The 25,548-nt window shown below is 38.5% G+C and overlaps 2 protein-coding genes across 4 annotated transcripts in view; both read right to left on the bottom strand.

Moving 5' to 3' along the window:
* Cr1l (complement C3b/C4b receptor 1 like) overlaps positions 1 to 356 on the bottom strand; it is a 57,185-nt gene extending 56,829 nt beyond the window's left edge. For 2 of the 3 annotated variants that reach the window (XM_055609171.1, XM_055609170.1), the window contains exon 1: positions 18 to 219. In XM_055609171.1, the coding sequence (XP_055465146.1) occupies positions 18 to 135 (118 nt within the window). In that variant the 5' untranslated portion in view covers positions 136 to 219. The other variant, XM_055609172.1, reaches the window with a different exon arrangement.
* A 12,005-nt stretch (positions 357 to 12,361) lies between these two features.
* Positions 12,362 to 25,548, bottom strand: part of LOC129678404 (complement receptor type 2-like) — a 25,775-nt gene continuing 12,588 nt past the window's right edge. Inside the window, exons 9-21 of the mRNA XM_055609169.1 lie at positions 24,350 to 24,757; positions 23,471 to 23,647; positions 23,306 to 23,396; positions 22,940 to 23,016; positions 21,702 to 22,109; positions 20,811 to 20,892; positions 20,399 to 20,481; positions 19,529 to 19,921; positions 18,527 to 18,712; positions 16,190 to 16,375; positions 15,510 to 15,533; positions 14,801 to 14,873; positions 12,362 to 12,455 (exon numbers count right to left, since the gene is read on the bottom strand). Of these exons, the coding sequence (XP_055465144.1) occupies positions 12,362 to 12,455; positions 14,801 to 14,873; positions 15,510 to 15,533; positions 16,190 to 16,375; positions 18,527 to 18,712; positions 19,529 to 19,921; positions 20,399 to 20,481; positions 20,811 to 20,892; positions 21,702 to 22,109; positions 22,940 to 23,016; positions 23,306 to 23,396; positions 23,471 to 23,647; positions 24,350 to 24,757 (2,282 nt within the window). The remainder of the gene's footprint in view (positions 12,456 to 14,800; positions 14,874 to 15,509; positions 15,534 to 16,189; positions 16,376 to 18,526; positions 18,713 to 19,528; positions 19,922 to 20,398; positions 20,482 to 20,810; positions 20,893 to 21,701; positions 22,110 to 22,939; positions 23,017 to 23,305; positions 23,397 to 23,470; positions 23,648 to 24,349; positions 24,758 to 25,548) is intronic.

Genomic DNA, 25,548 nt, shown 5'->3' with positions numbered 1-25,548 from the left:
GCCTCCCCGTGGCTCACCCCAAGTAGACGGCGGCAAGAACAGCAGTAGGACCGCCAGCTGGACTCCTCCGCGACAGGAGAATACAAGGTACCCCACGTGGCCCAGAGGCTCTAAGTTCCGAGAAGAAACCTTCATTCTCTTCACACTGTCTCAAGCACAGTTCTACAGCAAAGCGGGGAAGAAGGCAGCCCCACCCAGAGTGCGGGAAATGGCGCTGGTTTCCTGACCTCAGCGTCCCATAGTTGGGCGGGGCCTTGTTTACTCCACGTTCCGGGGATTTCTGGGGAAGTCCTTCTAGGAGATCGCTTTGGGGACTCAGAGACAGGATCAAAATCTAGCAAGTCAGCTTCAAGATGTTTTCTATTTGTAAGAACCTTCTGTTCCAAAGACAGCAAGGCATTATGGGAACTTGTTTTGCATATAACCTTGTTTTACTCCCCTTTTTTCAAAAAATTCGCAAGGGTGGAGCCTAACAGGATTGTGCAACAAAGTTACACAGCTGGCTCACAAGTTTCACCATGCGACTGATCCATGTGGGAGGTTTTATTAAGGGGAGGGGGTCACAGAGACCATCTCTGGGCGGGGTAGGAGGAGAGGAAAGGATGGGGGGGAGGGGGGGGAGAGGGAAGAAGGAGGGAGGGACGGAGTAGGGAAGGAGGGAGGGAGCAGGTGGCGCAGAGTTCTCTTAACCCAGAGCATGCGCAGGTGGTTCCAGGTGGTCCGTAGGTGGCCTCATAGATGCCTGATATTCCATTTGTCAGGTCCCCTGGGGCTGGCCGTAGAGATGCCTGGTTACTGATCCCGACATTCTTCCCTTTTTGTTTTATTAAAAAGTGAGGAGCTAAGAAGGGGGTGATGGTGGGGAGGGCATAGGGGTGACCTTTGCTTTTCAAGATACTTCCTGCTGATTAGGGACGTTGTCATTCTCAGGGTATAGCTGGTCCCCACCATCAGGGTTGATTGGAAGGTCATTGTCATCTGTGAGCAGAGGTTGATAATCCTGTAAGAGTAACTGATTAATGGTTTTGTTAGAGAATTCTTGCATTTGTTGTTGGTGGAATGTAGAGAAGAAGTTAATAAAGCAGGGTGTAAAAAGCAAAAGCAGAAAGATGAGCAGAAGAGGTGTGAGGAAAGGCAGAATCCATTTCCCTATGGGGTCCTTGAAGGCCCAAGAGCTAGAGGCCTCAACCTGTTCCTTCAGCTTTTGTAGATTTGTCTGGAGTTGTTGGATTTCATCTTTTACTATTTCGTCTTTTACCAACTGGTTGACATAAAAACAGCATTCCTCCTAGAGAAAGATGCAAAGGCCACCTTCTTTAGCTGTGATGAGATCCAATCCTTGTCAGTTTTGAAGTACTACTGCTGCCAGTGAGTTGATCTGTCCTTGGAGAGTTAGTATTGTCTGAGCCACTTACAGGAGGTCCTGGGTGAACTAGGAAGAAAGCTGATAATACAAAGTTAGTGAAGTGGCTAGTCCTACTGTCCCAGTCCGGACAGCTGCTGTGATTCCTGCAACAGCCAAGAGGGGCAAGATTTGAATTGCCCTCTTATCCTGCTGGGCAGCTAGTGAGTCCATGACCGGGATTGGTAGGGGCTCCTTTTCATTTATCACCCCCAAGCTTGGGGAAGAGGAACACCAGCATGCAAACTCCTTACCAACCAGCAGGTAGATGATAGTAGACCTGAGTGCCACAAAGAATCAAGGTATTATTAGCAGTAGGACATTGGGGTTGAGATGAGGTATCAAGGATTATAGTTTTATTATAGCCTAAGGAACTTAGCATTCCTACAGAGTTGTCCCGGATGCCTTGAAACAGCTTGCCATGCCAAAGAGAGTGATATGAAACAGGTAGGAGGTTATGGCAACATCAGAGTCAGGGCAGTTAGTGAATGGTGAAATAAGATTACTTGACAGAGTCACCAGAGAAGCTGTCAGCGATAGTTCTGAGTTGGTCCCAGGTGGGACACACAGCCAGCAAGCTTTAAAACAGCCTGGTTGGATTACATTAAGGAGCTTGTAGGCCACGGTCAGAGTCTAAAGTAGAAGACAATATGACAGGTTTGTATTATTTAGGAGGGGGGATGTCAGAGAAGCAATGACCTTAGAGGAGTGTTTAATTACCTTCTCTACCTCTCCCATCCTCAGGGATTGGGTAATTGCGACATATTTTCTCTGGATATGTATGGTATTTATCAATAAATTGGGTGTGGAGTGGCAATAGAGTTTTCCAATGACACCTGTTTCCCATATGTGATCCCAAGGGTCTCAGATGTATAAGTAGAGTCCTTTTATACAGGTGAAGGAGCTTCTTCTGTGCTGGTGTGTGGATTTGGCAAGACCAGTATGGGAAGCCTCCATATCTGTCTGGCCGTTTTTGTTTGTTTGTTTGTTTGTTTGCTTGTTTGTTTGTTTTTTCAATAATCTTTTGTTTGATCAAATAGGAAGCAAACAAAAATTCTATCAAATATGAGAGGAGGGATAGATGTGGGGGTGATAGCTATTTCAATCTGCTCCTGATAGCCTCCCATAGAGCAATTTCCCGACCCTATTTGGAAGGATTGTTTATTGTCAATGATGGTTTCTTGAACCTCAAATCTCCATATGTAGGTATTACCTTGGACAGAAACAGGCAAAACGGAGAGGAAGAAAAATACATACCAAATCCAGTAGGATCTAACATAGCTCTGTAGCAAGGCCTCATTTCTCTGGAACTAGAGGCAAGGTGGTTGATCTTGGCATCTTCTGGAGCTTGAGAGAGTAGGGTCCTGTTGGAGTTGATATGTAGGAGGGGACATTATCTTGAAAAGGGGGTGGTAAAAGGCTTGATGTCATATAGATGAATCCAGTGAAGGAAGCCCTCAACTGTGGAGGTCACAAGAATCAACTTGAAAGGGCCCTGCCATTTAGAAGAAAGATGAGGGGCTTTGGTCTGGAGGAGAAAGAAGGACCTGGTCCCCAATGTTAATAGAAAATGGACTGGAGTTAGTGTGTGGCTGTGGTAAATAGTGGTCAATAAAGTTTCATAGAAGAAAACGAAGATGACAGAGTAAGGAAGTAAGTAGGTGGTCAGGGAGAGGCAAGGATTTGGCTGAAAGGCCAGGAGTTAGGACCGGTCTTCCATACATGAGCTCAAAGGGCAAGATGGACAGAGGGTTTTTTGTTTTTTTTTTTTTTTTTGGGGGGGGGGGAAGAGCTCAAAGCCTGAAAAGGGGCAGAGGGGGGAGTTTTACACAACTGAGGTGAAGCTCTTGTGATAGTTTAACAAGAGTATTTTTTAAGAACTGGTTAGTTCGTTCTGTCTTTCTTGAGGCCTTGGGATGGTATGGGATATGAAAATACCAAGGAATATCAAGGGCTTTAGATAAGGTCTGGAAAACCTGAGAATTGAACCCAGGACCATTGTCTGACTGGATGGAGGTGGGGATTCCAAAATGTGGGATAATCTCATGGAGAAGGAGATCAGAAACTGTCTGAGCTCTTTTGTTAGTAGTGGGGAAATGCCTCCACCCATCCCGAGAATGTGTCCACCAAGACCAGGAGGTTCCATACATTTTTGACTGTTGGTGTGCGGGTAAAATCAAGTTGCTAGTCAGTCCCTGATAGCCTGGTCAGTAGGGAAAGGGGAGCTATGATATCCTGAATTAGGATCTGAAGTCCAGCAAATTTTTCAAGAGGTAGTAATAGTCTTTAGGAAATGGAAGTCCTCAAGGGTGGGCTGCAGGTGGGTCTTGACAAAGTTAGACAAAGCTCAAGTGTTAGGATGAAAGAGCTGGTTTAGATAGGACAGATTCTGATGTGTGTCAGGAGATGACAGGGGAGATGTCAGTGGTAGTGTAAGGATGTCCTGTGGTGGATGAGACGAGTCTAGGCCTTTAAGGGCTGCAGCCTTAGCTGCCTCGTCAGCCCAGTTATTTCCTTTGGAAATGATGAAATCTGTCCAATGGGACTGGCAGTGGACTATTCCAGTGGCTGTGGGAAGGTGTGAAGCTTCTAGCATGGCCATAATTTGGCCTGCATTGGTTACAGATCCTCCCTTTGCTGTAAGTAACCCATGCTCTCTCTAGATGGCAGCATTGGAGAGAAGAATATGAAAGGCATATTTAGAATCTGTGTAGATGTTAAGGGATTGTCTCTGGGCCAATTGGAAGGTGCAGGTAAGAGCTATTAGTTCGGCTTGTTGATTAGTGGTGTGGGCAAGGAGGGTTTGTGCCTCAACCACCTCAGTACCTGACACTATGGAATAGCCTGCTTTTTGAGCTCCCTCGTATACAAAGGAGCTGCCATCTGTATACCAGGTATAGATGGTCTGAGGGAATGTGCCCTCCTGTATGTGTGAGGGGTGGGGCAATAGTTCCTCTAAATTTTCAATGCAAGAATGAGATGGAGAGTGGTCAGAGTTAGGTTGAGGAAGAAGGTTTGAAATATTAAGAGGTGGGCTTGGTTGGAAAGTAATAGTAGAGTCTTTTGTTAGTGCCCCCTGGAGGGAAAGAACTCTGGAGGGAGGTAGAGTTTGTAAGCCTTTATACATTAAAAGGTAAGATAGATTGTATTATATAAATTTAGATTTAGGGAGAGATAAGGAGAGTAGATTAGAGGATAGGGCTTGGCCAAACAGGTGTGGGCTTTCCCGGAATCCCTGGGGTAGGACAGTCCAGGTAATCTGAGTAGAAACAAAGTGTCAGGGTCAGTCCAGGTGAAGGTAAAGATATTTTGTGACTGGGTGTCCAGGGGATAGAGAAAAATGCACCCTTGAGATCCAGAACTGAAAAATGGGAGGTACCTGATAGAATAGTAGAGACGAGAGTATAGGGGTTAGCTACAACAGGGTAGAGGGGGACAACTGCAGAATTGAGAAGCCAGAGGTCTTGAACCAGACAATAGGTTCCATTGGGCTTTGTAACTGCAAGTATAGGGGTGTTAAAGGGAGGTGAAGAAGTTTGTTTGTTTGTTTGTTTGTTTTTCTTAGAAGGTCAGCAATAATAGGCTTAAGTCCCCTGAGACTCTTGAGAGGATGTGGGTATTGAGCTTGGGTGATATACGAGGTGGAATCCTGTAGCTGAATGACCACAGGGGAGTGGTGTCTAGAGACAAAGGGGTTTTGGACATACCAGACTTGGGGGCCCACTTGAGAGGCTGGTAAAGGAAGCGATGTGTCACAACTAGTAGTAGGGTGGCTAGGAGGAGGAGAGAGGATGCTGGTGAGCTTGGGGCCAGGCGAATGGGTGGAGTAAAGGAGATAGAGGCTCCTGCTTTAGCTAAAAAGTCCCTTCCCAGTAAGGGAACAGGACAGGTTGGCATCACTAAAAAGGAATGAGTCAAGGGAATACTCCTGAAAATACAATTGAGTGGTGGAGGCTGGCAAGGCTGTCCCCCTACCCCGACAATAGAGGAACTAGGAGAGGTTGGTCCCCAATACTCCATCAGGAATAAATAACTGTCTCTGGTGTCCACAAGGAAGGAGATGGGCCGCTCTGATACCATAATTACTGTGGCTCCCTGCTAGTGACAGAAGTAGTTGGGTCAAGGGAACCCAGGTACCTTCAGTCGTCCGTAGCTAGACCTAGGATATTGGCAGAAGGGCGATCTGGGAGTGATGCCCCATATCATGGGAGAAATGGTGACAGTCAACACCCCAATGTCCCTCTTGGTGGCATTTTAGACATGGCCCTGGTGGGTTGCGGGGGTTAGGACAAAACCAGGCCCAGTGACTTTCTTGACCACATTTGAAACAAGGACCCAATGGTCCTTATTCCTTAGGAGGCAAGGGAACCTGTGTAGTTTCTGCGGCTGTCCGGATGGCCTTGGCCAGCATTTGGTATTTTTGCTTGCAGGCTTTTAAACAGTTGCCCGCCCTGCCTAGTGGACAGTGAGTAAGAACTTATCTCCTTATGATGAGTTCAAATGTAGCGTGTGGCTGGAAACAAAAAATTAAAACAATGAGTTAATCAGACATAAATTTTACAAATATGTAGTCGTAAAAACCATAGCTCTCATAATTAAAAGGAATAATAGTTTTTAAAAGGAATAATATTTTATTCTGGAGCCATTTTGAGTGGTCATGACCCTGGAACAATGATTTAGGTTACCCCAAATTTAGTGTTCCAATGTGGAAGCAGTTTTGCAGAGCAGAGAAAGTTTAAAATCAAGGCAGGTTTAAAATATACGGTGGGTACATCCAAAAAGCAGGTATGTTAAGATGGGGAAAGCTTTTCTATAGGCCCAAGATGCTTCCTGATAGCACTCAGGATTGACAGAAGCATATTGCTTACTAAGTCAATAGACTCTAACAGGTTGTTTCTGGGGCTTTTTGGTTTTGGTATGTTTCATTTTTCTGAATCTTACTGCATCAAGATGTTAGTTCTGACTTAGCTCAGGATTAGCCTCTGAACCTGCAACATTGAAATTCTCATCAGCCAGTCAGTCTCTACAGAAACAGATAACTTTCAGGAATTTTCTTTCACAACCAGATGCAGTTTCTTTCCAGAAATTTTTGTTCACAAATATGTCAATGCTATTCAGCCTAGATTAGGATGGTGCAGTAATGAATGAGGAGACAGCCAGGAGGCTTGCCATCATCCAAGTGTGATCTAGTGACAGGTGAATAGTTAATAAGATCCCAGAAATGGAATAAACAGGGTTTGTACTGGATTTTGATTCTTTTCTTAATAATTATGATGGAAAAGAAAGAGAGAGAGAGAGAGAGAGAGCCCTACTCAGAGATAGGTGGTGGTGGTGCTTATTGAAATAACAAATATGGAGGTCCAAGTTTAGAGAACAGGATTAAGAATTCAAAGATTCTAAGAGAAATAGAGCATGTGAACAAAAATGTCCACATTCTGTTTTCAGAACCTGTTTTACTTTACATAGCAGGAAAGACTTTGCTGATTAAATTAAATGAAGAACATTGAAGTGGGAAGGTAATTCTGACTATCATAGTGGGTTTCATAATCCCAATAAACCTTATAAGAACTTGCTACTAGATCAGATAGGGAGAATGGTGAGGACAGAGATACAGTTGCTGCCTCCAAAGAGCAAATGATAGAAGCCTCTGTAAGGTGAAAGAAATAAACAGATTCTTCCCTGGAGCTTTCAGATGGAACCAGTCCTACCAGTACTTTAGATTCAACACTCTAAGACCCAATTAGCATTTAAGTTATTGTCAGAAAGAGTATGGAAGAAGAAGCTATATTATAGTTAAGTGGATTCAGTTCCTCAACTTCCTTACACCATTTGCTGTCAGAATAGGCTGCTGATTCTCCCATTGTTTGGGGCTTACCTTTTAGCATCCACTTTCTACCCTCTGTCCTTGACATCTTTAGCTCCTGGCTGATAATTCAGTTTCACCAGTGCTTTTCTTAGCTCAACCCTCACTGACTTCAAGGGCCACAGAAACATATTTTTCAATACTTGACCTCACAGTTCTTTAACTTATCCTTGCCTCTACTCTACTATGCCACCAACGCTTATGAGAATATCCTGAAGTTGTCACTATACCAGTATCCTCTCCATAAACTCAACTATCCTGCTTTTTTTTTTCCCTCAAGACAGGGTTTCTCTGTGTAGCCTTGGGAGATCCGCCTGCCTGTGCCTGCCCAAGTGCTAGCACAACACCCATCTCAATTATCCCACTTCACCATAAATCCTACCCTTCTAGTTCACCTCCAGTGTCCTAATTAGATGTGCTACAACTGGTCTCTTGCTAGGTTAGGTTTATGCTACATTGTAAGAGTCACCATTTTCATACACCTCCACTTACAGTATTTGTTGGACAAAACAACATAAAACTAAATTCTCTATTATTTTGTCTCCATTATTATAAAACTGAATGTGGCTAGAGAAAAATAAAGAATTGAAAGTGACTAGTCTTATTTTATTGACAACTCATTTTATTTAGATCTTTGTGCTAGGATAACAATGCATTAAGGGACAATTCTTTCTGGCCTGGATAAAGACCTAATATTCCAGTTGGACAAGGTCAATCACCTGGCCAAGATTCCACCTCTGGGAAGGTAGGCTGGTCTAACACTTTAATAAGATACTGTGCTTTTTCTTTCCCAAATTCCTACTCACTACTATAGTCTTTTATGGAGTACAGCTGGGTTGCTTTGTAAGTCACCAACTTTTCTAAAACCCACAAAAAAGAATAACTTTAATTTTCCTTTTTCTTCTTTTATTTTCTTTCATCATTTTTGTGTATTTTTTACATCTTTCCATTTTTATTTACTTCCTTTATGTGTATGGGTATTTTTTGTCTACATACATACTTGTGCAGTGTCCACAAGTGCTAGAAGAGGGATTCAGATCCCCTGGGATTGGAGTTACAGTTGTTAGCATTATGTGGGTATTGGAATTGAAGCCTTGTCTTCTAGAAAAGCAGCCAGTTCTCCGACTCAGTAAGCCATCTCTCTAGCCCCTCTTTCTAGCATACTTTCCCTAATTCTTTAGGCTTCCCAAACACTTTGTGTTTCACTCTTTTTCTACAGCCTTCCTCTAGACCATGTGACTGCCTGCCACCACATGGCTGACCTCTGTGCTGGTTTAACTCAAGTGGCATGGATTTTTTTTTCTTCTCTTCTCCATTTTCCTCCTCTGAGGAACTGCTGAGATAAATAACTTGCAGGCCCTAGGGTTGAAAGTCTACTATAATTGTCCTTGAGCTCCTGTCTTATTCCTTTCTTAAATGATTATACTAATGAAACTAAGAACTTGAAGAGGAAACCTAGATTTCCCAAGAATCATTTGGTGATCACAAAGGGAGGGGGGTTCCCTAATTTTTGGTAACATTTGTATTTTTGCTTGATGTCCCCACTGTTCTTTAACCAATTTACTATTTCTTTATAAATGACTTCCATGTGAATTGTACTGTGTTTAGCTGCAACTTTGGTCTCTACCCACCAAGTACCTGGAGTAGTTCACTCCTTCAGTTTTAACCACCACTTGACTCTAGACAAAACCACCCCATCTAAGAACCACTAGAGTAGATTATTCCTACACAAAGTTCCAAAGTGGGCACACAATGCAGGTTTTACCATCTGCTTATTTCCCTGCCCTATTCCACTGGTTTGTTTACATGTATGTTATGCTATGGTGATAAACCGAAACTATTAAATGAACTTTTTGAAGGAGTTGTTGACCACAGCAGCAATTTATACTGGAATGCTAAAGTTGTAGGTGTGGCATTGTCAGCAAATACTTTGTCTGTGTAGAGAGTGTTTTCCAGAGAATGACGCCAGCAAGGGAAAAAAAGACTAGGAGATTGGACAGATTCTTCAGGATATAATGTTAGTCTTCAGTTCCTGTGGAAATTTTTCTTTTTAATTAATTTATTTTCTGTGTTTGGTTGTGCCTTAGTTTGGGTTTTTGTTGTTGTGAAGAGACACTATAACTATAGCAACTCCTATAAAGAAAAATATTTAATTGGAGCTGGCTTACAGTTCATAGGTTTAGTCCATTATTATCATGGAGGGAAGGTTGGTGCCATGCAGACGGACATGGTGTTAGAGAGGTAGCTGAGAGTTCTGCATCTTGATCCATAGGCAGCTGAAAAGAGAGAATGAGAAATGCTTCCTCCAACAAGGGATACCTTATAATAGTGCCACTCCCTATGAACCTATGGGGGTCATTTTTATTCAAACAACCACAGGCTGTTTGTATTCATGTGTGTCTGTGTACCTTGTGTGTGCCTTTTGCCCATAGTCACCAGATGAAACTGTCTAACCCCTGGAACTTGAGTTACAGATGGTTGTGAACTGCCATGTATATGCTAAGAATAGAACTCAGGTTCTTTGGCAGACCAGAAAGTTCTCTGAAATGTTGATCCATCTGTCTAGCTCTACATGTGATTTTTAAAGCCACAGTTATAACTGTCCCCTTCACACATGCACACATGGGCACACACACACACACACATACATACACACACACACACACGATGCTTAATAGCACAATTCATCTAGGAAAAGATGAGACAGAAAACTGGTCACCAATGGGAAGGTTGTTGTTGTTATTAATAGTCTAAAGCTTAGATCTAAGGCATAATGGGAGAGGATACATGGATGAGGGATGTTGTTCCCTGGATAATATATAAGTTTTGGGATTGAGGGAATTAAATTTGTGCATTGAGAGAATGGCTAAAATAACCAAATAGTATATTCCTGAATAAATTACTATTAAATTATAAACTCTTAAGACCCTAAAATTGTATATACTATTTAGGAAATCACTGACTTCAAAAAGACAAAATTATGTAAATTTTTTTAAAAATATAGTTTATTTGAATAATGAATGTATCTATTACTAAATGGAATTTTATAAAAAGCTGAAGCTTATGAGAAAACTTCTAAAGAAGTAACCAAACTTGAATTAAAACTCAGCTCCTATATTTTCCAAATCTTGTGCAAATCAGAATTACAGAATGGTTGTGGATAGACAAAAAATATACTGTATTATGAGAAAAACATTAGCCCAAGTTAGTATGCTTAACCAAATCACAGAAGGAATTTTCTATTAAAGTCAGTGTTTCCAGTTAGGTGTGCTCATCACAACTGCTGGAACTATTTCAAATGCAGGAGTTGTCCAACTTTTCTGTTTCTCCAACATGCATTATCATCTAAAAAGTACACGATTTGAGAACTGTATAACCAAGTTACAGAATAAAAGTTACAAAAGGAAATCTCATGATATTTTAAATAAGTTTTTGATTTTGTGTTGGACTATATTCACAGCTAATCTGGGCTTCATGTGACTCACAGGACACAGTTTGAACACCCCTGGTAGATGTTGAAAGCTCCATAGTAATCCAAAGCATATGACAACAATGAGTAGGCTGCTTTTAAAAAGATGAGGCGACATATAAAGATGGGTTTTCCTTAAGAAGCTTATACTTGCAGTGTCATTTACAGCTCCATACCCACAGCCTGGCTTCAATCAGATCACAAATAGGGCTTCATAAAAGAGGCCTCACTGCACCATAGCTGTGAACTCAACTTTAACTTCAAACAAACCTCTGCTCTGCTTAAGAATAAATTGCATGTAAAAAAAATTACAGCTTATGAAAATTACAGCTTAGTTCACTGATGCTGCAACCACTCAAAGATTCACTGCTACTCAAATGCTTTCTTTCTTATCGGTGTTCAGTGCAATTCCAAGCTATAAGACACACTGGAACAGATTATTTCTGTGTAGATAACAATGTGACTAGTGTAATTCATGTTTAAATAATATGACTAGAGCACCAACATTCTATTTGACAATTACAACCATTAATCAATTAGATGGTATATCATTGTGTTAGGAAGTACTGCTGATATGAACTGGGACACATAACTATATTTTATGCTGATAAATACAAATAAAATAAAAATCATTGTTTATCCAACAAATATATAATAGCTTTTCTTTTGTTCCCCTGGTTTGAGTGTGGGATTCCTCTGATATATGTTCCCTTTTTCCTCTGTTCCTTTGTTAAAACTCCCCAGGAGCAAGTAATATTTTCCTCTTCAAATACTACAATAGCTTTCTGTACTTTGCCTATGATACTTATTCTCACTTTATTATATGTATGTCTTTTTTTTTCCTACTAAAGTAAGTCTAAGAGGACAGAAGGTATCTGTCAAATATATAGGGATCAGTTTAAAGTCACAACTGATCCAAAATTCTTTTTTAAAGAATGTATGCATCATTATATGTGCCCGAGTATATGTATGTGCACTACATGCATGCAAAAGCTCGCAGAAGTCAATAGAAGGCAGCAGACCCTCTGGAACTAGAGCTGCAGATATCTGTCAGCCACCATGTGGGTTCTAGGAATTAAGCCTCTGCAAAAGCAATAAGTACTCTTAAGCTCTGAACATGTGTTTTTCCATACCCCAATCCTAAATTCTCTATCCTCTTTTCCTTATTTATTTCTCTTTAATAATATTTATTCTTATTCCTTTCCCCCAGGTTCTTTTTCTGAAACAGGGTCTAACAAAGCCCACCTCGAATTCACTGTGTAGCTAAGGCCAACCTTAAATTCCTGATCTTTCCTCTACTTCTCAAGTGTTAGAATTATAGACATGTGCTACCATGTCTGATTTTATCTCATTATTAATTATTTTAAATTATTCTTAATTATTTTATTAATCATATTTGTTACGTATTTACTGAATAGACAAATGTTTAAAAAAAACTAAGACTATGAAATTACCAACTATGAAATTGGTAAGCTAAAAATGTTGTGCATGGATATTAAAGACTGATATAAAACATTATCTACTTAAGACCATACTTTAAAAAGACCATAAGAAAATATTAAAGCAAATCGTGACCTGCATATTAGTAACTATATTTCAGTTTTATATATACCAGCTTGTCATGTGATCAGCTTGCTGGGTTGTATGGATCAATAGAATATACTTCTCGTGTTTCTAAATGAAGAGCTCCTTCTTTAGGCCTTGTCTTTGTAGAATAATTACTAAAAGAGAGACATAAAAACACATCAAATATTTACTTATTAATTATTATTATAGTGAGGATTCATTAGCTGTCTACATTTTCTCATTCCCAGGAACTTGTATTTTCACATGTAATTTCATCTCATTTTCCTTTTTTTTTTTAATTAAAACCTTTTTTCTTTTTAAAGTATTTATTTATTTATTTATATGTATATGAGTGGATCTGTCTTCAGAAGAGAGGGAATCACATTCTATCACAGATGGTTGTGAGATGCCATGTGGTTCTTGGGAATTGAACTCTGGACCTTGGGAAGAATAGCCAGTGCTCTTAACCACTGAGCCATTTCTCCAGTCCTTCATCTCATTTTCTTAAATATTAGACAGCATAGGCCCCAATTTTGAGGGCACATAACAAAATAAATAACTTACTAGTTTGGTAATTGTTCAAGTTAGGAGCTGACACTAGATAACTTACTACTCTCGTTTATAAAACAATGAAACCTTAAATGTATTTCAATTAGTAGAAAGTAAATTTTATTAAGTTAGAAAATGGAATTGAAATAAATTTAGAAACTTTTTAAAACATGCCTGTTGCTGGGCATGGTGGCACACATATTTAATCCTAGCATTTGGGAGGCAGAGGCAGGCAAGTTCTCTGTGAGTCTGAGGCCAGCCTGTTCTACAAAGCAAGTTCCAAGACTGCTAGAGTTGTCACACAGAGACACCCTGTCTTGAAAAACAAAAACAAACAAACAAAAAACAAACAACCCAACAACAACAAAAACATACCTGTTTGTTTAATATCAATTGAGACTCTAGAATATAGGGTCCCATGATATAACATGCTAATAAGTGAAAATAAGCAAACAGGAACATTCTAAATTATTTTTAGATATTCCATTTTTTTTTCAAATTTTGCTAAACATGCAGTATTCTGATAGTAAACTTAGAAACCACATTTTCTATATATTTAAAATTTTAATTACTCTTGGCTAAAATTATCTCCTAACTTCCTGTAAGAAAAGCCATGCAAATGACAACTCAATTTTTGTCTTTTAGATACTTTTCTCTTTTGAATTCTTTAAGTATCATTCTCCTAGCGTTTCTTCTCTGATGATATTTCTCCTCACACCTTTAGATATTACATCTCTTTGAGATCTGTTCTCATCTTACTTTTACCTTTTTTGTTCTTTGTAATCTCAAGACTTCCACTCTCTTACCTACCTAAGTCCAGACCCCTTTAAGTACTACATCACAGATGCCTCATAACACTGCCCCACAGCCTGCCTCTTTCCCTTCAGTGAATCCCTTTCCCTGGAGTCATTTTATGTGTCTTTTCTTTCCACATCTAGTATGAATCACAAAGTTCAGGAAATCTATTTTTCTTCAAAGGTATCCTTTACCTGTGCTCCAGCCTCCTGATCCTTGATCTTGCTTCTGGAAATGCAAATCTAAATATCTTACTGTAATGGGAGTTTCAGTGTCTTTAAAAACTCAGTTATGTTATGAAAACATATTTTTGTATTAATCCCAGGTGTAGGATGTGGGGCTACTTCAGATTTTTCACAGCAGCAGACTATTTGCCTCATGAGAGTTCTGGGAATGGCATGATCTTTGCGAGCTTCGGATAAGTTTAATTCTGAGGACTCTGAGAGGGAATAAATACCAGAGCCCAGAGAAAAGGGAAGGGGACCAGGTTCCAAGAAAGAAGGCTGCTGCTACTCTCCCCTGCTGCTCCTGATTGCTGTTGTTACAGTTTGATAAAAAGACATTTCTAAGATATACACATGAATACTACTTGCCCCCAAGGTACCTGATGACCCTAACCAATATTAAGTAGCTAAAGAGAATTTTGTCTCCTTTCCACACTAACCTTTTGTTCCTACCTGGTGTTGGGGTGATGGAAGGGATTGGGGTGGAGAAGGGAAGTAGAGGCATAAGAAACCAAAATAAAATAGGTAAAAAATTATACACGACACCTTATTTCCTTGAAATGATCTTACAGGCCACAGTTTCTTGTCATAGCATACAAACTTTTTCACGATTCAGCTAGATTTCCCTCAGTGCCTGCTGAGTGGAACATTGTTAGTTCCATGGATGTTAAAAACCAGTTTGTATAAAAAAAAAAAAAAGTACTGTAATCTAACTCAAATAAAGAAAAAAAAACAGGCTTCTTTATTACCATATTTGATTCTTGTGGCTATTATGAATCTATGTAAGAAAAAAATAGGAGTTTTAGTATTTATTAGTTCTGTTGAGGTCCAGAACTCTGAAGCCCTTCTCAAATCTGAGGGTGTATGGTGGCCACCCAGGGTAATTACTAGGGCATGTCTGCTATAGAACATGACCAAATGTGCAAACTTACCGTTCTCTATGTTTTATTATCACACAGAAGCTGACACTAAACAAAATGATAACTGCTGAGCCTGCAGAAATACCTAAAGGAGAAAAATAGATATTTAATGCCAGAAAAATATGACATATATTGCTAGGGCCTACTCATAGTGGCACAGAAGATGTTAATATGATTTTCTAATAGATTTTTCTTAACCATAAATACTGAATTATTGAATAATCATAACTGAGCTTTAAGTTTTTCTAATTGTATCTAGGCCATGTTTTGTCTGCAGTACCAGGCATGTGGATCACAGGCTCCAGTCAACTTTATACCAAGTTTTTTTTTTCTGTTCTTTTCAGTTTCATTGGTAAACATTCTTGACCCTGTGGTGTAATTAGGAACATAGAATACCAGAATTCCATGATTTTGCATGACAATTATTTGTTTTCAGTTGTGAAATATGCTTTGCTATCGCAGAATAAAATTACTTATTTCATTTGTACCAAATAATAACAAATGAAATGAGGCTTTCAATTTAAAAACCTTGAATAAATTTTCAATTCTAACCTAAAAGGGCATTTTAATGTTCATGACACTTTATAAAATGCCCTTAAAACATAAAATAAGATCAGATCCAATGTATTAAAATGAAACATTAATATGTAGGAGGTAAAACATGTATATATATTTATGAAAAATTATAAGAAATTTTCTCCAAGTATTTAAGTAAACTCACCACAAATAAGAGGAATAGTTGACCCTAAGGAGAATTTAAAAATATGAAATATCAGTCTAGCAGCACAAGTCATGTCATCCAAGTACCATTACATCTGATAATGTCCCAGAGGTCAACACTCAGCTCCCACTTAGTTTACTTATGATATATATATATATTACACCCACTTTTTTTAATGTCAAAACTCAATTGATATCTTCCCACTTCGATTAAGTAAGTTGTGGAGTTTATCAATACACTCAACTTTCTAATCAGTGACTTTTAGGATCAAATGAAAATATGAACTATTATAACATGTTAGTTGACATGTTTTTGGAACACTTCTCAAGTTGGTAAGCACTTAAAATTTAGCCAAGAGAGAAGTCCATAGTCTTTCTCTCTTTCTTTCTTTCTCTCTTTCTTTCTTCCTTCCTTCCTTCTTTCCTTCCTTCCTTCCTTCCTTCCTTCCTTTCTTCCTTTCTTTCTTTCTTCAAAGTAAAAGGCTGTGACTTTTACATTTTTGCTCCTTTTGGATTATTGTGCCCCATCCTCAGCTATATTTTTTTTATTGACTACTGCCTTTCAGTTAATCTGTTGTATTACTGTTCACCATGTCAAAGCCCCAGGAACCTCCTTCACTGATAAACTATTTCCTTCCTTCATGGGTGGGATACAAACATCTTTGATGCACTTGCACTTACGGTATTTGCAGATAGCCAGGGGAGGGTTCCATTGGTGGTCACCCTGGCACTGGCTCTGTGGACTTCCCTCCAAGGTATATCCATCCTCACATTCCAAAGTCACAGTAGCTCCAAACCGGTATGTTTTACCAGGCTGGAGTCCCTTCTGGATTCCATTTGTATCTTTAGGGAAGCTACAGTTTACCTCTGCAATTAAAGAAATCTTACTAATACAGAGTCATGATTTGTCTTTTTACCAAAAAAAGTAGAAACTGCCCTTACTAGAAAGGTTATGAAATCAACTTATTTCATTATCAGTAAGCAAAGTTTCATTAGAAAACATAAAGCAATATCCTGGGAAGTCTTTATTGTCAACCATTTTACAACAACTACCTAGCAAATTAAGCTTGGTTGTTCTCTACTTACATGTCTATTCTAACAGTATTTAAATAATTTTGGTGCCTTCTTTAAAAAACACTATTTACATTATTAAATGTTCCAAATTACTGTTCTCTTTTGATTCCTAGTCTTACTCTCTAATTCTTCATACATGCACATGATGCATTCTCATTTCTTTGTATATATTTTGAGCATATGAGCCAATAGTGTCCAACGTGCAGGCTGCAGGCCATAGCTGGTCATATCTAGATTAAGATAGCTATGAATATGACCTAACACAAAATCATTAACATATTTAAAATATTATGATATTTTTGGAAACTTGTGTGTACATTTCTTTTTAAAATATTTATTTCTCTCAATCTCTCCTCTCTTTTTCTCTCTCTCTGTATATGTGTGTGTGTGTGTGTCTGCCTGTGTGTGTGTACAAGTACAACAGCATATGTGTGCAGGTGCCCTCAGAGGCCAGAAAATCCTCTTTTTTTGCATCAGATCCTCCAGATATGGAGTTATAGGTGACTTTGAGCCACCCTATGTGGGTGGTAAGAACTGAACTTCGGCCCTATGGAAGAACAGCATGCACTCTGAACCACCAAGGCATCTTTTGCCACACTTAAAACAGTTCTTGAACATGAATTTTATATATGATAACATTGCTTCATTATAAGAAAATTAGAAATTGCCATGCCTGGTAAGAACTTGGACTTGAGTCCTCACTGCTAGTTGTGTGACTTTGGGTAGATCACAAATCATTCTGAGACATTGGAACCTTATCTACAAAGCAGGAATAACAATAGGACCACTCTTCTATGGGTCTCATGAACATTACATGAGATAATAATGGAAGCAATGAGTAGCATCTGACAAATAGCAAAATCCTCAACAATATAAACGCTGACTTATTACTTTTATTTCATAAACATTGTTGATAATAATTACTTTATAAATTTTTTTAAATGCCATAATCTCAGTACCAAATAGGGAAACAGAATCAAAAGAACGTTGTAATTTTTTTCCTCAGCATGTATCCAGGATCACAAGTATGAGAACTTCCTGAACTATGCCTTCAAAGCTTCAGATTGTCACCAGCTGTGTGTTCTTACTGTTCTGGAGTAAAATGTTTGTCATTGGTGTTTATATGAGAAGTTTGCTCTCTAGGCCACCATCCTCTTACACACCACCAGAGCTGTCACACATGTAGAAATATGGTCCTCTGCCTCTGGGATACCTTGCATACACTTGTGACCCCTGCCACAAGCTATGGAAAACAAATTCACCAATTGCGTTCAGGATAATAAAGTCTTGGTCATTAAGGTGAAAGTTCTTTTGGTTCCTGATTCATCTTTCTTTTTGCTATGAGGAATCTAATCAAATTCACAATCTTCTTGCATTAGTCTACCCATTTACAGCAGTTTTATCATGTGCCATTACACCAGCTTTTCTCTTCTTCAGGAATTATCTTAAAAGATTTTAATAGAAGATTTTAATATACCCCCTAGTAAAAGCTTTGGTTACTTTCCTTTAAAAAGTAATTGTTAAGACAAACAAGTGATTTGCTCTCATGAATAACTTAGTAAATTCTGGTGTATTTTCCATAGAGGTAAGGAAGTGCTAAAAAAAAAAAAAAAAAAAAACTTCTTTATAATTTATATCCACAATCATATGACGAAGGCATAGGGATGTTTTATCAAATGCACTCTTAGCATAACTATAACAATGGCGTGACTATAAATAACCTTTACTTAGAAATTATAAAAATCACTTCAACTTTCTACATATAAATGACTAAATGATTATTAGCCATATAGTTATGTCATTTTTAAGATTTGAGATTAATGTATTAATTGATTAAATGCTTAATTAAATCAGACAATTGATCTCTAACAATATTAAGCTGAAAATTCTTAACAAAACATATATACTTGGGACAAAGAACAAAGAACAAAACAGACAAAGTACCTTTGCAATAAGGGACAGGTTGGTTCCAGGTACCCTCATGAGTACAGATAAGAATTGCCTCTCCAGCCAGAAGGTAACCTTGGTAACAGCTGTACATGACTGACATTCCAGGGGAAAATCGAGATATATTACCACCAGTATGATTCCCATTAGGGATTGTGGATGGAGACTGACACCCTAAGAAAGCTTGGAGATAAATAAAAAGAGACTTTTAATTGGGCACAGGGTAACACCTAAGACAATACAATCTCTGAGTAACAGCAACACAGAAAGGCAATGAGAAGCCAAATTGTTCATTCTTAAGTTTGGACAGATGTGTGTTTTCTCTTTATGCCATATATTATTAGAAGAAAAGAGTCAAAAGTATTACAATTTATCAACCCATGGTATTCTATAATCTTTTCTTGGTTGGTTCCAAAGTAGTGTTCACAACTAATCACAACTAATTAATCTATTATCTTCCTTCTATGTAGAAAATGGTCTAAAATCTAAGCACCACACATACAGATACCCAGGAACAATTAAGTGAAACCACACCTCTGTGAAGCTTAATGCTGCACCGGGCAGTCTGATGAGGACAGTCACTAGCAGGACCAAGCTGTCAACAGCTAAAATTATGAGATAATTTAGTGGGTTTGAAGGTCAGTTTCATTTTTCATAACATACAACATTATTCTCCTTGAAGGTGACACAATAGCCTTAAATATCAAAATTTCAGAGTATTTTTGCCAAGTATTTACCAAAAACTATGCCCACTTTTTTCAAACTCATAAGAACAAATAAATTAGAGATTGATTAATCTATAAGTTAACCATCATTTCATGTCCTCTTGCTCTATAGAAAATAAAGAGAAAAAAATCAAGTGAGGAGATAGGAAAAGATAATCCTATAAAAAGACTAACTGCTTTAGCTTTTAGATGGTTTACTTTAGGTAGAATGCAAACTCAAAAGCCTTCTTTATTGTGTAAAACATCTCACTTTTTATCCATGAAAATGGCTTACCCTTTCTGACACAAGCTGGTACACCTGGTACCCATGTGTTATTAGTATGACACCTTATCAAGTGACTGCCATTCATGATGAAGCCTTGATTGCAGACAAAATGTACTGTGTCATTATGGAAATATGCAGACTGAGTTTTATTGAGTTTGTATCCATGTTTGACTTCTGGATCAGGGCAATGAGTTAGAGGAGAAGATTGTAAGCACTGTGGTGGAGGTCCACTCCAAGATCCATGTCCTTTAGAATCATTTATGCACTGCAAACTTTTCTTTCCCAAAAGATAGAATCCTTGATCACATTCATAAGAGACTTCATTTCCATACTGGAAGTGCGCTGCCATCATGCCTGTATGACTACCATTTGCAACCTTTGGTGGAGGTTGACAGAGAATAACTGCAGAAGAGATTTAGAGAATTTGAGCCTTCATCCCAAGATAAATAGCACTATGCAAGTGCCTTATATTTTATATGAATAGAAAATTGTTTAAGTTTTGGAAACTAGAACATACTTTTGGCTAAACAACTTTATCAAATGCCGTGTAAGTAACACATATTCATTCCAAAAACTTCAGAAAATAAAATGGAGTGTAAAGAAAAAATATGTGTTCTTATATCCCAGAAATATGGTCCACATAATTTTCTGTTTAGCAACATTAGAACATATATTCATATCCACATGCATATAGTAAATGCTCATTCCTGCCTGGCAATTTGTTTCTCAGTGCTAGTTTTGATCAAAACTAGTTTCGTCTTATACATAGCAGGGAGAAGTATAAACTGTTAAAGTAGTTGTAAACTTGCTCTCCACTAATTGAGTTTACCTTTCTAACTCCCTGATCCATGGTTGGCTTTCCCCATGCCCAAAATTTACCTGTACAAATTGCAATCTTTTGGAACCAAGTCCCATTCTTAGCATTTTGACACTTTTTGTAAGTATGTCCAGTCAACTGGTACCTAGAAAAAGATATTATATTACATTTCTTCTCAATATTTCCTTTCTGTATCATAGACTGTACAACTATAGAGGTACTTCTAAATGAGCCTTTTGGCATGGAGAAACTTAAAACTTTTGGTCATTCAAATCAGAAAACTATTTCTATATAAAAAACACTGAGAAAAACCCTTCCCATGTCAGAAAAGCAGGCAGAAGCTACAAGTTAGACCATTGCAGGTAGGAGCATTGAGGAATCCCCAAAGGGTTTTTACCAAGACAAGCTGTGGGAAGAGTTAATACACAGTTTACACTGGGCATTCTGTCTTAGAGTGGACAACTTTACACTCACCCATTTTGACAGGTTCTATTCACTAGTTTTACATGTGTGTCATCTAGAGGGTCAGGAAGTTCTCTCATAGGCTCACATTCTTCTGGAGGGACAAAATTGAGATTGCTTTTAAATTCCTCATAGCAAAAAGAAGGATGACTCAGGAACCAAAAACACCTTCATATTGTGGGCAAGACTTTATTGTCCTGAAGGCAATGGGTGAATTTGTTTTCCATAGCTTGTAGCAAGGGCCACAACTTATCCCAGAGACAGAGGACCATATTTCTACATGTATGCCAACTATGGTGGGGCCTGAGAGGGTAGTAGCCTGGAAAGCAAATTTCCCACATAAACACCAATGACAAGCATTCTACTCTAGAACTGTAAGAATACACAGCTGGTGCCAATTTGAAACCTTGAAGGCATAGTTCAGGAAGCTCTAATCCATTGTGGAATTTTTTTTTTATATGACTATACTTGTGATCCTGGATACATGCTGAGGAAACAAATCTATCCACTGTCTGCCTTCAGGATGAGAAGGTTCCTTCAGTTACTGAGTTGTCTTTCTTTTTGGTATGAGGCTGCTTTAAAGGTCTTCTCATTATATATCTTGAATATGTTCCAAATCCAAGGATACATTTATGCAAAGATCACAATACAACACATGTATACCTTTCTATGGAATGGAGGAAATGTGAAGGTAATCTGTGTCCTTTTGCCTTCATTTCAAGACTGTTTGGAGTGATAGATAATAAATAAGACTAAACTATAGGGGTTGGAGATGTAGCTTATACTTGCCATGTTTGTACAAGGCCCCAAGTTTGATCTCCAGCCATCTCAATTAAAAAACAGAAAAGAAAAATATAAATAAATAAGTACATTTTAAAATTCTCATTGAGTTTGCCTTTTTACCTTTTTCACAAAGTGGTATTTCAGGATCCCAGGTGTTGTTGGCTTTACAACGGATCTCCCTACTTCCAATCAAAATGTACCCATTATCACACTTGAATGTCACAGTATCATTGTAGAAATATGGGGCTTTATTGACACTCATCTTGTTTCCATTTGGGACATGGACATCTGAGCACTGAACAGTAGGGAGGGAAAGATTACAGAGAGGAGCAGGGCCACTCCAGAATCCTCTTCCTCTGCTGTCACTTGTACAGTGGATGGTGTGTTCCCCGATGAGGTTGAATTGCACTCCTTCCTCTGGCCCGGGATAACACATATATGTGACCACAGTTCCATATGGGACATCTTCTGAAGAACTCCCTGTATGCATCCCATTGTGGATAGCAGGAGGTGGTGGGCAGGTGATTTCTGGGGGCATGAAAAAATACTGTAGACATCTGACTCAGGGTTAGAAATGTAGCAGTTTTGACCATGTTGTTTCTCTGGAGAGTGTGGATGAATGCTCATGCTATGAGTTATATTAAACCTTATTGTGTATATAAGATTTGATTTAAACAAATTTCACTGAAAATAAAATTGGTATTGAAAGTGAGCATAATATGAGATAGCAAGACCTAATATTCACTTTCTAATTAAATTAATAATTATTTTATCACAGTCAATATAAGAATAAAAAGATACAACTGATAGAATCATGCTTTTGAAGTATTTCTTGCTACAATAGCTGTATGTTTAACTAAGGAAAATTATTGTTGATTGATTATTTACTTTACAATCAGAAGTTTCATCATCTAGAAAGTAGGCAGAGTACCATTTTATTCTAATAACTTTGAAGTCTGTAGTTGACAGACTTGACACTACAGATGAGACTTGAGTTTCAGAGAAGTTATATATACTGCCAAAGATCATACATGTATTAGACAATAGCAGCAGACTCTGAGTTCATATCTGACACCAATCTCCTATCTCTTCATTAAACCTTGGCATAACGCAAAGTAGGGACTGTGGCTCAGATAGTCATCACTCTTTACATTCTGAAAAGCCCAAACTACAACATAAATTTGGTAACTTAGTACATGGAATTTGACAGATTAAAGTAGAAAGAAGTGACAAAAGAAAGGTGGCAAAATAGTTATAAAACTAGACAAAATAATGTAATAATTCTCATGGCATAGTCTAAAATAAGAAATTTATCCATCTTATGCCACTTTAAATCCTCTGTCAATTTTGTTACTCACCTTTACAAAGACGAATCTCTATAAACCAAGGAACTGTACCTTGACATAGTTGATAAGCACTCTCACTTAACTGGAACCTGGAGACAAAGAGTCACATCATTTGGCCACATGGTTGCCAATAAGCTAAGCAAACATTGTAAGCTCTAGGACATACTGACAAATTTTAGGACAACACAACAGGAATAAAAATATAGTAAATTTCTGCACCATGCACCCATTGCACAGTTCCCATGCATGGAGAAACATTATAATAAACAATCTATGAGCACATGACAGAGAAAGACCTTCGAGATGAACTCTTAAACACAGTTTGCAGTGGGTACTGATAAGACAGACCTCATTCAGGATGAGATATGCTTCACTCACCCTTCATCACAAGAAGAATTAACAGCTGTCCTGATGAACTGATTCTTAGGCCTCTTAAAGAGGTGTGGGCCTATTGGCTTACATTCTGCAACTAAGAAAAAAGATAAAGATGAGTAACAACACAAGACAATTTTAAGTAAAACATCTATATTTGTGGCATAGTACCTTTGCATTGAGGGGCAATAGGAGTCCACTTCCCCTCAGGGGTACAATGTATAGTGTCTTCTCCCATCAATAAATAGCCAGGGTCACAGCTATATCTTATGGATGTACCAGGGTTAAAGTTGAGGAAGTGCCTATCCTCTTTTTGCCCATTGATGATTTTTGGAGGAGCCTGACATTCTAAAGAAAGAATAGATACAAGGAAACATTTTTAGCATTAAAAAAAAAAACCCAGAAACTGAGCCAAAGAAATCAAAATTAATATGATCATCACATCTTTATGACATCTGTCTGGAACAGAGGGTTTTTTGTAGTCCTTAGGTAATTTCAAGTTATCATTTCTCAGTCATGTTTTCTATACTCAGGCTGCCACTGATCTGTTTGGCTCCTGCTTGCCATAACTCACCTCCTATACCCCCAACCTTTTCTTTTTCTTTCTTTTTTTTTTTTTAAGGATAGGGTTTTACTACATACTCCAGGCTGATCTCAAAATCACAATCTTCTTGTATCAGTCTCCCCAATTACAGCATTTTTGGCATGTGCCATTACACCAGCTTTTTCCTTCTGAAGGAATTATCTTAAAAGATTTTTTGGAAAATTTTAATATAACTCCAGGTGAAAGCTTTGGTGACTTCCCTTTAAAATATCATTATTAAGACAAACAAGTGTTTTGCCCTCATATTTCCTAAAGAAATGGATAAGTTAGTAAATTCAAATGTATTTTTGCATAGTGGTGAGGGAGTGCTAAGAAAGCCTTCTTTGTAATTTATATCCATAATCATATGACTGAAGTTATAGAGACTACAGAGGCCCTGCATAAAGTCCATAGGCTCTTCCTCAAACTATTCAAAATGATTCATCATTTGTATATTAGACACCTACCTTTTTCACACACTGGTACTGATGGCTCCCATGTGCCTTGGGCATTACATCGAATTCTCATGCTGCCCTTCAAGGTGAAGCCAGATTCACAAGAAAATGTCACAGTGTCATTATAGGAATATCTATCTTTCAAAATAGATAACATTTGCCCTCTCTTGACCTGGGGTTGTAGACATTGAACTGCAGAAACTGAAAGTTCACAGTGTGGTGCAGGGCCGCTCCAGATCCCAGTCTTCTGACTGTCACTGGTACAATAGATAGTCTTTTCTCCGATAAGAATGAAGTTAACTCCTATCTCTGGGCTTGGGTCACAGGCATAGGTAACTGTGCTTCCATATGGTACATTTTCTGAAAAGCTGCCTGTATGTCTTCCATTAAGAACAGTTGGAGGCGGTGGGCAGAAAATTTCTAGAGATGGTAAAGGACAGTGATTACTGAATCAGTCATGACTCAGGTAATGCAATATAATTACAAATGTTATTTTAAAACTTTATTTTCAAGTATGTCTCCTTTACTGATTTCTTAGTTCTAATTACCAAATACACAATCTTCTTTATGTACATGGCTCAAGTTCTCTTACCAAGATCATGTATTTCTGGGAGGAAGAAAAGCTGCCAACTTTACTTGAGTTAAGAAACAGCACAAGATGCCCACAAGGACATTTGCTCAACTATGTTCATAGTGGCTTTATTTGTGATAGCCAGAATCTGAAAACAACCTAGATGCCCCTCAATGAAGGAATGGATACAGAAATTGTGGCACATTTACATAATAGAATACTACTCGGCTATTAAGGAAATCATGAAATTTGCAGGCAAATGGATGGAACTAGAAAAGACAAAAAGACACACATGATATACACTCACTTATATGCAGATATTAGCAGTATAATGTAGGATAGCCATACTAAAATCTACAGACCTAAAGAAGCTAAACAAGGAGGACCCTAAGGAGGATGCTTAAATCTCATTCAGAATGGCAAACAGGATAGACACTAGAAGCAATGGAAGAGAGAGAACAGGATGGGAGCCTACTATACACAGAGGATCCTCTGAAAAGGCTCCACTCACCAGGGACCCTGAGACTCACAGCCAAACTTTGGGCAGAGAGCAGGGAATCTCTTCTGGAAGAATGGGGGGGGGTAGAAGGACATGGAGGGGACAGTAACCCCACAAGGAGACCACCAAAGCTAAAAAAAA

Source organism: Psammomys obesus, unplaced genomic scaffold, assembly GCF_907164565.1.
Source record: "Psammomys obesus unplaced genomic scaffold, mPsaObe1.curated_primary_1811, whole genome shotgun sequence".
Classification (NCBI taxonomy): domain Eukaryota; kingdom Metazoa; phylum Chordata; class Mammalia; order Rodentia; family Muridae; genus Psammomys; species Psammomys obesus.
Note: the sequence above shows the minus strand (reverse complement) of the source record. Positions and strands in the feature narration are given on the sequence as shown.